The following is a 12,382-nucleotide window of genomic DNA, read 5'->3' on the forward strand; positions in this document are numbered from 1 at the left end:
AACTTGCAAATTTTATTGGGGGCCAATCATAAATTAATTCTTCCTCTTGCTTAGTTTTTTGCTGTTATTACAAGAGGGGGTTAATATTTCTCCAATTACTTTTAATGTCCTCGAAGGAGCTGTAAGAATTGAAGCAAAAATATATCTAAAAATACGATTGAAACAGTCGTCTTCAGATCTTCATCGGTTACTTGAATTATTTATACCTTTTGCTGGCATTTTTGGATGAATTTGGAGAAGTAATTGGTCAAACAAGTCAATATCTTTCTTATATTTATTAATTTACAACTCTTTTTTCAATTTTTGTTATATTTCTGAAGGAGCTGGAAAAATTGTCTGACTTTCATCAATTACCAGAACTATTACTTTAAAATTTGATGACTTTTTTGAAGAATTAGAAATAATTTGTCAAACAAATCAATATCTTAATTCTAGTATCTGCTTGGTGGTGTTTGGTACTACCTTAATTCGTTGGTTGTGGTTGTTTTTTTGCTTTAGCTCTGAAGCTGATTAGTTAAAGTGGTTTACATTTTTGAAATTTGCTTAAAAAGTCTCATCTTTTAAATACTCGGTTGATGGTGTTTAGTACTACTTCAATCATTTAGAAATTGTAGATTATTTGCTGCAACTTTTAATCGGGTTGGCTGATTTTAAAAGGGATTGCATATTTGAAATTTGTTTAAAAAGTTTCATCTTTTGAATACCCAGTTGATATGTTTGGTACTACTTTAACCATCTAGGAGTTGTTGTTTCTTTGCTGTAATTTTTAGACGGGTTGGCTGATTCTAAAACGAATTGCATATTTGAAATTTGTTTAAAAAGTTCCATCTTTTTACTTAATTGATGGCGTTTGGTACCACTTCAATTCTTTTGGTTTATTTGTTGCTAATTAACCCAATTTGAAATTGTTGACATATTTAAGTTCAAGGCAAATTCTTTATGTTGTCAGTACTAATTGGTACTACTTTTTGTTGTAACCCCATCATGTTGGTACTCGTCTGAAATGTCTTCCAACGAGGATTCCAAAAAAGTAGCATTTGATGGCTTTTTTGGAAGAATTAGAAGAAGTAATTTATCAAACAAATCAATATCTTTTTTCTGTTCAATTTATAACTGTTTCTTCAATATTTTATAACTTTGAAGTGGCTGGAAGAACTGGAGGAAAAATATTATTGAAACAAAAACAGCAATCGTTTTCAGATCTTCATCAGTTATTATAATTATTTCTTCAACTTTAGATGACAGTTGTCTTAACAATTTCTCGGTTGTCTTGTTCACTTTATGTTGATCATTGAATGGATCAGGAGTGAATGTGAAAACATGGTCGGGCAACAACAAGCAACAGTTTTGTCAAGACCTTAAACAACTTCTCGGCATAATTTCAGGTTGACTCGAATCAAAAGACACGTCCAATAAATAACGTCGCGGCAAAAGACACAAATCAGATGGATTTGGTATGCGCGGTCGCCTTGATTGGCCCATAATTGGGTCGTAATTCATCGTGCATCTCGTCCCGGGGCGACACATGCACATCGCAACACAGAAGCTCCGATAATAACGCGACGCCACCGGGCGTTATTTAAATAAACCACGATTTATTCGCCGCGGACTTTTACCCCAAAAAACCGTCGGACGGCAGGACAGGAGGAATCGGAAGCCGGAGCAATTTTCGGTGTGACGTGCCGGGAGATGTATTGATTTAAAGCCGGTTATTATCGCCTATTATCGGGCCGGGGCCCCCTTAGAAATCCATACCGAAATTATGTTTCGGACCGTAAAAGATGATTATCGGTCGTTCGGTTTGGCCCGCGGCCCCACGGATTGGCTCCTATGCTCAATTTTACAATTTTCAATTGCCAAAAACGTCTAAGGCTATGCTAATCGTGGGCGAGTTGATGGAACTGTTAGAAAAAAGGCGAGGCAGAACAATAAAACTGGGAGGGAAGTGGGACGTGGTGGTTGATGGAGTGCAATTTAATGCACCGGGTTAATAAAATACTTTTCCGTCATTATATGGGTATAATTCACCAATTTTCCAAAATCCCATGCCATCAATTTCAGGCCCATCATAATTTTTTGATGCGCTTCTGATACTGGGAACCGCCTGGCGACTTTTTAAATCGTTTTAATTGTGGTAAAAATGGAAAAAACACTAAACACAGAGTATATCACGTACTCGGTTAAAAAATATGGCCGGCATAAGGGCCTTAATAAGTATAATTTCGTCGTGGACAATTTCCTTCATGCGATACGCAATTAAACGACATTAAATGCCGTTTCGTTCGGCCACGAGATTATGGATAAAAGCGGAGGGGACTGAGGCCGTCGAGGACGAAAGTCTTTTGCACATAACCTGTAGGACCTTACCGCACGGGGGTCTCCGTACACCCCCAATATGATGACAATAAAACGACATCGAACCCACAAGGAAACGAGAAAAACGAAAGCAAAGACGACAAAAGAAAATAAAAAAGAAATGGAAAAAAGAAAAGAAGGAACGTTTGTGGTGGTAGTTAAAGGTTTCCGTAACGGGTCGGTTGCCATAAAACAACCGCACAGGTCAGTAATGTCCGCAATTTCGCGTCCGCTATTATTATAATGACCGTGGACGGGGGAGTCGGTAATCATACACCGTACACCACTAGAATGCGCGTCCTTTCGATCCGCTTCTGATAATTTCCGATCATTATTTCCCATCCACTAGGACCGATTTTTGTTTTGTTATCTTTTTGTTTGGGTTTGTCTCTTCAACTGCGGTTAATGAGGGACAAAACAAAAGCGTAAGACAATCGGTGTAGATTGCACTGAACGAGATGCCACAATGCTGATTTGGTTTAACTAGGTTTAAAGGTCTTTTAGAACGATCAGTTGCCGTTTTTAAAGTTCAACTAAGATAGCACGTACAATAGATAGATACATTAGTCTCAATAGGTTTAAAAAGCTTTTAAAAATGCTTGTCCATGATTAAAATTTGTTTGAAGTGGTACTAGAACATGTTATCTTGTGTCTTGACACAATTTTTAGGTCTTGACCTAAATTTGCTCCCAGTAGGTTTAAAAACCTTTTAAAAATTTTTGTTCATGATTAAAATTTGTTTTGAATAGTACTAGAACAGGTTATCTTGTGTCAGTACCTAAAATTGAACAACCAATTAAAGAAAAACAGTAGTTAAGACAGTAGATTGTGTGACACAAGTCCTATCGTCACTAATTTTTGAAAATTTGCTTCCAGTACCACCAAGAGTCTATCAAAAGTGTTGGTCTAGGTTTAAATTTTGCTTGATATGTTACAAAAATGGTTTATCTTGTGTCATTACCAAAATATTTTCAACTAACTAAAAGAAAGCAACATTTAAGGAAGTAAATTGATCGAAACGGGTACCAACAACACTAGTTTTTGAAAATTCGCTCCCAATAGGTTTAAAAACCTTCTAAAAGTGTTTGTTCATGATAAAAATTGTTTGAAATAGTACTAGAATAGGTTATTTTGTGACAGGACATAAAAATGAATAACCAATTAAAGTAAAACAGTAGTTAAAACGGTAGATTGTATGATACAAGTACTATCAACACTAATTTTTGAAAATTTGCTTCCAGTACGTTCAAGAGTCTGTCAAAAATGTTTGTCCAGGTTTAAACTTTGCTTAATATGTTACAAAAATGGTTTATCTCGTGTCATGGCCAAAAAATTACCAACCAACTAAAAGAAAACAACATTGAAGGAAAATTTGCTCTCAGTAGGATTAAAAACATTTTAAAAATATTTGTCCATGATTAAAATTTATTTGAAATAATACTAATAATATTTAATTTCGTGTCAAGACTTAAAAATAATCAACTAACTGAAGAAATTGATTGTATGACACGAGTAGTACCAACAATACTTTTCGAAAATTTACTTCCAGTATGTTCAAGAGTATTATACAAAAATGATTTATGTTATGTCACGACCTAAAAATGATCAACCAACTAAAACAAAGCAGTATTTAAGACAGTAAATTAGTACCATCAAATCAAGTTTATGAAAATTTACTTCTAAAATATTTTAAAATTTTATTTCCAGATTTAAAATTTGTTTGAAATAGTTCTATTTCGGTCGCGACCTAAAAAAATGATCGGACCCACTTGAAAAAAAAACCAACAACATTTTAGGCACCGAAATCTGTCAGATGCGATTGATTTACGGACGGCGATTTTCGGTACCGTCATTATTTTCGGCAATCGTTTCTTTTTTTTTAATTTTTTTATTGCCTTAGAAATATCGGGGGGGCAACAATTAGTCTGATCGTGTCCCGGGTTTTGTGTGGGATAAACATTTAATTGGACGAAAATTGGCGGAAAACTGGCTTCCAGTCCTGTAATTAAGCCGTTTCGTCGGGGCGTCTGTTGCGGACGATTTTTCGGAACTGCATAATCGGTCGTTAAACTATTGTTGAAATAGTTTGATGGCGTCCATTGTTTTTTATTTTTTTTTGTTTTCGGTGGTTTTTGGTTTTCGGTGGTTTTCGGTTTGTTTGCGGACGTGATTGTTGCGTTAGCATCTTAATTGGGGCGCAGAAGTTGATCTCATTAATAAATCGACGATTAAATTTAATAAATGCCAAGTTTCGGGGCACGACAATTAAATGATAAGCGTCAGTTTTGTGTTAATTATTTTGGGAGACCCTTCAATTAAACTTTTAACTTTACGATTCTATTATTTGATTAATTATTATTAAATTATGTCCAACTTACCTCTGGGAAGTTTTGTGATTTGTTTGAATTGTGGTGTGGGACGAAGGTAAAAATAAGTAAATAAATGAATAAATAAATAAAACACGTTTTTTTGTATAGAATATTTTAAGATTAAGACACCTAAAATTAACAATATACACTAATATATCGGATGGCCTTTTTTACAGCGATCAGCTTTTTTATTTACAGTTAATTCAATTTAATCCATTTTTTTGTACGATTCTATGTCCTAACTTGTCCATTTTTTCATAACATAAACATATAATGTTTTGGATTTTTTCTTTTAATTAATTTATATTTACAAGCATAAATTCTATTATTTTACATTCATAAATAGTACAGAATTGTATAAATTAATTAGTTTAAAAAGGAAAAAATGTACTTTAGTTGGCACTTTTTTTTAGTTATCAGTACCTGTAACTGTTTTGTTGTTGCTGCTGCTGTTGTTTGTTGTTTCGAGTTATGTACAGACAGTTTCTAGGTACAACGGAAAATTTACAAGGGTAGGGGGAGATAAAAAACAATAATTGAATAAGTATTTACAATTACATTATGTAAAAAAGCCAGTTTATGTACATTTAAACAACAATTGCACTGATTTTTAGTAAGATGCTACACGATCTACTACATATAACAAAAAAATCAAACCTAAACAATAATAAATAAATAAGTAACAACGCTTTTTTCCATAATAGTAAATAAAATAGTAATAATAATAATAGAGAGTGAAACAGTGTGCAATTTTGGTCACAACCACATAAAAATCGTCCCCCACGCAGTGTTCGCGTATTGAATGAACAATTAAAATAAAAAATAACTATGTACAACAATAACTATTCTCTAGCCCTTTTGGCTAGAGCTTTCGCCAGCTACCAAACCAGGCCCTCGTTGAGTTGTTGCGGGTTGTCCGAAAAGTTGCCGGTGGTCATGAACTCGGGGCTGCCGCCCCGCGCCCCCGACCCGGGCATCATCTGCTCCTGGCCAGGCTGTTGGGGCATGAAAGGTCCCTGTTCGCCCGGCATGCCGCCAAAGTCGCCGCCCATCGGCATCGGATGGTCCATTGGTCCTCCTTTAATTAACAAAGGGACATGTTAATATTGGAAACTAATTGGATGAGTGGCAGTAGGTTTAATAGGCTGTCCAGGTGTAAAGTTTGTCTGGTTTGATAATGAAATGTTGCTACGAAATGTGTACCATCAAATGAAGGTTCTAATGGATTTAAAAACCTTGTAGAAATGGTTATGTTGTGTCAAAACTAAAAATGAACAATTAATTGAAGGAAGACAGTACTATGAACATTATTTTTTGAAAATTTGCTTCCAGTACGACCAAGAGTCTGTCAAAAGTGTTTGTTTAGGTTTAAATTTTGCTTGATATGTTACAACAATGGTCTATCCTGTGTCATGACCAAAAAATTATCAACCAACTAAAAGAAAGCAACATTTAAGGCTATAAAATGTTTGAAATAGGTTTAAAAACCTTTTAAAAATGTTTGTCCATGATTCAAATTTATCCAAAGCTGTCCTAGAACAGTTTATCTTGTGTCGAGACTTAAAAATGAACAGACAAATTAAAGGAAACACTATTTTTAAAGTAGTACTGCTTCCGGTACGTTTAAAAGTCTGTCAAAGGCGTTTGTTTGGTAAAAAAAAAGTGCGTCAACTTACCACCTTGTCCGAAGGGCATGCCCTGGCCGCCCGGACCGCCGCCCGGATGGTGGCCGGGAAAGAACGGCCCGTCGTGCGGATGGAACGGCGGCCCGCCGTAGCCGAACTCGAACTTGCCGTCGGCGGTGGCGAAGTACGGGAAGCCGGGCGGCCCGTCCTCCAGGCCGCCCGGGCTCAGGTTCATCGGGAAGCCGCGCATCTTGCGGGAGCCGCCGAAGAACGGGCCGCGGCCCATCGACGTCAGCTGCTTCAGTCGTCGCTCCTTGGACCGCTTGTTCTGGAACCAGACCTGCGGACACGAGAGAGAGACGAAGGGGGGAATTAATATAAATTATGTGTAATCCGGTAATTAATACGTCGTTTATTGTCCGGCCGGGGCCTTTTATCATTCTATTACCGGGGCCCAATAAAAATGTTTGCCGCGATTAATGACAGGAATTATACGGTCGTATGTTACGGGGGAAAAATAATGTCACTTTCAACACTAAAAATGTAAATAGCCATTCAGAACGGTTGACGTTATAATAGCGGACAAAGGAACCTCCTCGGACTGGTCTGTTTTAATTTATGCGGGGAATCTCTGGTTTATTATGTTTTCCAGTGGTGGCAGTCACTTTAATACCTGATGAGTGGGCAGATTAAAACATTGCTGAACACTCAAAAATTTGATGTATTGAGTAATAATACTCAATTTAATGTATTTAATCTGGGATCCCCCTATTTTGTTCTGTCTTATATTGATTTGTTCATCTTATTACCCACATTTTTTATGTCAATACCCATTTATGATAGACATTACCCAGTTTCATTTATTTTCCTGGGATTCCCATGAGTGAGTACTTGTCCTAAGTTAATCTATTTAACCTAATTTATTTACCCAAACTTATTTTATATATCCAAAATGATAAATATACAATAATCATTTAGTTCTTCTTCTTATTTTTCTTTCTCTAACTTTCAGTTTATATAATTATTTAACAATAAAATAGGACAATAACAAATTGTTATTTTAAACAAATCATATGAATACACAATTGATTCTTTAAAACAATGGTTTATGTAATGTAATAAATGTACATAATTCTTTTTGGTGGACAATCATAATTTTATTTACTGGGTATATTGTCATCATTGATATTTTACCTCTTTTTAATCAAAAACCGTTTAAAAATAGGCAATAAAATTGCGTCCAATTACACGAACGGCATAAACTAGTAATTTGTGTGTCAATAACACCCCTAAAAGTTGACATCTGTATTCCCGACCCCTGAAACGGGATAATCCCCCTCAGAATTAGCCGAAAGTCTGTTAGTTTTTGCACTTGACAACCCATATATTTACGATCAACGACTAATTTTCTGCTCGTGCGACACACCACCCCCACAACCAAATATGTAACTCTCCACCGCTGTTATTACGTGGTACAACATTGGAAGGAGGAAAAACGGCCGTCGTGGCGCTTGGAGAGCAATAATTACATTTGTAAAACATAAAGCACCAACAAAAGGCACGAAAGGCCGTGTCGGCGGGGTGCCGTGCGCGGTCGGCACGTCAAAAAGGTAACCCTGCGGCACCCCGCCGTTCCCCCGGTAAAATGCGGGCCGGGGCTGTGTTTCCCGACGATCCGTCACGGATTGTGTTTCGCCGCGATGAAATTAATGCGTTCCTTTGAGTCGGCCAACAAAAAACCGAAAGAACGACTCGTAAAAGTGTATGTGTGTGTGTGTGTGTGTGCCGTTCTAATGGTTTTTTATTTTAAATCATTTTTATGGAAATGGCCGGTGGTGGTGCCTAAGCGCCGGTGATTTGGTTGGTAATACGTTTATATGTATGTGGGAGACATACTGAAATGATTTTATTCTTACCAATCTGATAAAGTAAAGTAAAAGTCTTAATTTTATACAGAATTGCTTAGAAAGTTTCAGTACTTTTTAAATTTTATACAGAATTGCTTAGAAAGTTTCAGTACTGTCTTAATTTTAAATAGAATTGTTTAGAAAGTTACAGTACTGTTTTAATTTTATAGAGAATTGCTTAGGAAGTTTTAGTACTGTCTTAATTTTATACAGAATTTCTTAGAAAGTTTCAGTACTGTCTTAATTTTAAATAGAATTATTTAGAAAGTTTCAGTACTGTTTTAATTTTATAGAGAATTGCTTAGAAGCTTCAGTACTATCTTAATTTTATATAGAATTGGTTAGAAAGTTTAAGTACTGTATTAATTTTATACAGAATTGCTTAGGAAGTTTTAGTACTGTCTTAATTTTATACAGAATTTCTTAGAAAGTTTCAGAACTGTCTTAATTTTACAAAGAATTATAGGTTTAAATTATTGAAATTTTGTTGTTTTCTATACTTTTGAATAATATTTTCATAAAACATGTTTAAAACAAGTAAAAACTAAAGTAACATGGTGCTACAATATATATTTCAATATGTTGACATATTATTTATTTTAATTTTTACATATACAGTCAAAACATTTTACATTATCAAACTGACAAGCAGCGTGATTTAAATTCAGATTATTGAAATTAATTAATTAAATTTAAAAAAATTGAGTCTCCCTCTGTAATTCATTGACCTAAATAATTATCAGCGTTTCCCCTACCGTCCGCTAGGTGGCTTTGAGGCCGTTCAAGGTAATGTGTGGCATTTATGTAAATCGTACAAGTTGTAATTGGTATTAATGGCCGTTTGATGGGTGCCGAGATAAAAGCGGTCCGAAAACCGTAAGATGATATACGCGCAGCGTCGCGGATATAAAATTTGACGTTTATATTTTCCCTGAGCTCGGCAACGTTCACGACACACAACATGGAGAGAGGGAGAGAGAGAGCCGGGGCCGACTCGTAAAGTCGGGGTCCCCCGGATACAAAAATCTTAGCACCTGAAAATATAAAATATTTATAAAGTCGTAAAACACGTATTAAAAATAATATTTATATATGTGAAAAAGCACCGACCGAACGTTTAACTGCCCCAGTGAGTTGTTTACGACGGGCCCGACCGCGACGTTCCCACATATAATCCGTCCAGTGGTCGTTTTCGGTGAAACGAAGGCCCCGCCGTCCCGGTCCTTTGCCGAATCATTTTGGTTTTTTTGTTTCGTTTTGTTTTTCGCTTTCGGCGGGCAATTTTTTTGGATTTTTCCGGCGAAAATGTGAACGTTCCGCGTGCCCGGACAGTCGGTACGGCGAGGCGGGGCGATTTCGATGAAGGCGTGAGTTGTTCGTGCCGTCCGGTAAAAATTTTGTTCACCGTTAGTTTGAAAGTTGTTTTATTACAATGTTTCGATTGTTTTTTCCACGTGTTGTTTTGCTGTGAGGCCGTCGGAGTTTCGTGCGTGGCACTTTTCTCTCTTCATGTTTGATATACAGTATTTTTTTGTCTGGTTGGTAATAATATAAAACGTTTCGACTGTATCTATGTTAAATGTAAATGTAGTACCAACTGTCAAAAGTAAATTGCAATTTAATATACATTCCTTTTCTTGTTAAATTGGTAACAATATAAATGGGTCCACTCTTTCCCACCCAAGTTTCAGTACTGTCTTAATTTTACACTGAATTGCTTAGAAAGTTTCAGTACCGTCTTAATTTTATACAGAATTGCTTATAAAGTCTCAGGACTGTCTTAATTTTGTACAGAATTGCTTAGAAAGTTTCAGTACTGTTTTAGTTTTATACAGAATTGCTTAGAAAGTTTCATTACTGTCTTAATTTTATACAGAATTGCTTAGAAAGTTTCAGTACTGTCTTAATTTACTATAGAATTGTTTAAAAAATTTCAGTACTATTTCAATTTTATACAGAATTGTTTTGAATGTTTCAGGACTGTCTTAATTTTACAAAGAATTGTAGTTTAACTCATATTTTCAAATTTTCAATAATATAAATCTGCTTAGTGTTTCCCACGTACATATAAAAGTGCCAACTTGATTAGACTCACTATTCAAATAAACCAAGAACGAATAAAAATATTTTCATAAAAAATGTTTAAAACAGTAAAAAACTAAAATAAGAAAACATTAGAACATATAAAAACAAACTCGTTAATTTGTTATGAGGCTGTCAATGTTTATTGATAGTTCTTATTGTTAAAGTTATCAGTTTTAGTGGTTTTATTGTATTTGTTATTAGATATAGAAATAAATTATAGTTTAACACACATATTCTTTTCTTTGACACTTATACATAGATAAATTTTGGAATTAAGACAGGGCTGGAAGTTCTTAAACAGTTTAACACAAAATTAAGGTAACTAAGCAAAAATTTAGTCTGTAGTAAAACTAGAAGTTGAAAAATATATCAAGAACGCAGCAGAACAAGTCTATTTGTCAGCCTTTCATGTAGCAAATCAACGGCACAACAAAAACATCGGTTCAAGCCTTGTAATACTTATTCCTGCGGTTTTCCAACGACAACAAAAAAAAAAACGATCGCGTCAAAAATCCAAGAATCACGATCTGCGAAGGTGAACGATCAAAACAAACAAGGCAAAAGCACAATCCGTGCGATACGTGTGATCTAATGACCCAGCAATTAGACCATCCCTCCCGTGTCGGGGGGGGGTGTGCAATTAAAAAGGTCCGGGGCCTTAATTAATAAATAATGCACATTTTCGGACGGACGGCCGTTTCGAATGCGAAGAACGACGCGTCAAACCTGACGGTCGTAAATTTCGTGCGGCCTAATGGTCCGGGGATCGGTAATATTTTCCGAAATTTATGGTTGGTGTGTGTGGCTTATGTCGGCGCGTTCGGTACCCCCGGTTCGGGGAACGCGTAAAAATTGGTCCACACGGTCCACAGGTAGTGTGGTGGGAAACGGTTTCTTCGGCAACAATCGAACTCTTTGTGCGCGCCCACCCCGTTCGCTTTTTCGCGACACCCCGAAAAATTAACCGGCGCAACTGTCGGCTCGGTGGTTACGGAGGACAAAAAAAAAAAAAATGAAACGAATTCGATTAAAATTCCGTGCGGTTTATCGGGCGTTTTACGCCATCTCCCGTACACGAACCATTTGCTGCGTTTGATTTATTTTTTTTTTTTGTTGTTGTTGTTGTTCTTTTTCGTTTTCTCGCGGCGGTCGCCACACACAACGCGTCGCGAACGCTCCGGTCACACACTCGTAAAACATACATGTTGGACGGTACGATTAAAATCGGTCGCGATATCGATGGAAACGGATTTTCTTTGGTTGTGACGGTGAATTTACGTCGCATTAAAAACGTGGTGTGGTCCCATCGTTCAAAAATCATCGTCGACTAGTCGACTAGTCGACTAGTCGTCTGGGTCTTGGTATTTTCGGTCGACACGCGTTGGATTTAATTACATGCCGGTGGAAACGATAACTACCGACATTCTTCATTTGTCAGACGGAAATAATTCGCACTCGCCACTAAACTAGGTCCAAATGTCTCTTCCATTAGCTACGATTTGTTCTACTTTACAGATTTTGATAAATTTCAACCGCAGAATTCAAATATATTAATGGATATATAAAGTTAGGCAAATTTGAGTAGAATATTGACTAATAAAACCGGTAATTTTTATGGGAATTTGCTCTAGTATTCTTTAAATTGTATAGAAAAGACTGACGAAGATTTTAAAAAATAATAAACAATAGTGACTATGAGTAATTTGTTATAAATCTACCAAATTTTATTGGCTATTCTCATTTTTCAAGTTATTTTTTTCAGCATTTAAATTGTAGAATTGCTCAAATAGTCTTAATTTTAAACAGTATTGCTTTGAAAGTTTCAGTACTCTCTTAATTTTACACAAAATTGTTTAGAAAGATTCAGTACTGTCTTAATTTTATACAGAATTGCTTAAAAAGTTTCAGAACTGTCTTAGTTTTTTACAGAACTGCTCAAGAAGTTTCAGAATTGTCTTAATTTTATATAGAATTGCTTTGATAAATTCAGTACTGACTTGATTTTATACAAAATTGTTTAGAAAGTTTCAGTACTGTCTTA

General features: G+C 35.8%; 1 protein-coding gene across 1 annotated transcript in view; it reads right to left on the reverse strand.

The window, feature by feature from the left end:
- Positions 1–5,260: 5,260 nt before the first annotated feature.
- The window catches only part of LOC109604963 (LIM/homeobox protein Lhx1), a 28,417-nt gene continuing 21,295 nt past the window's right edge, over positions 5,261–12,382 (reverse strand). Inside the window, exons 6-7 of the mRNA XM_049968858.1 lie at positions 6,401–6,689; positions 5,261–5,802 (exon numbers count right to left, since the gene is read on the reverse strand). Of these exons, the coding sequence (XP_049824815.1) occupies positions 5,603–5,802; positions 6,401–6,689 (489 nt within the window). The 3' untranslated portion in view covers positions 5,261–5,602. The remainder of the gene's footprint in view (positions 5,803–6,400; positions 6,690–12,382) is intronic.

The sequence above is a fragment of the Aethina tumida genome, chromosome 6 (genome assembly GCF_024364675.1).
Source record: "Aethina tumida isolate Nest 87 chromosome 6, icAetTumi1.1, whole genome shotgun sequence".
Taxonomy (NCBI): domain Eukaryota; kingdom Metazoa; phylum Arthropoda; class Insecta; order Coleoptera; family Nitidulidae; genus Aethina; species Aethina tumida.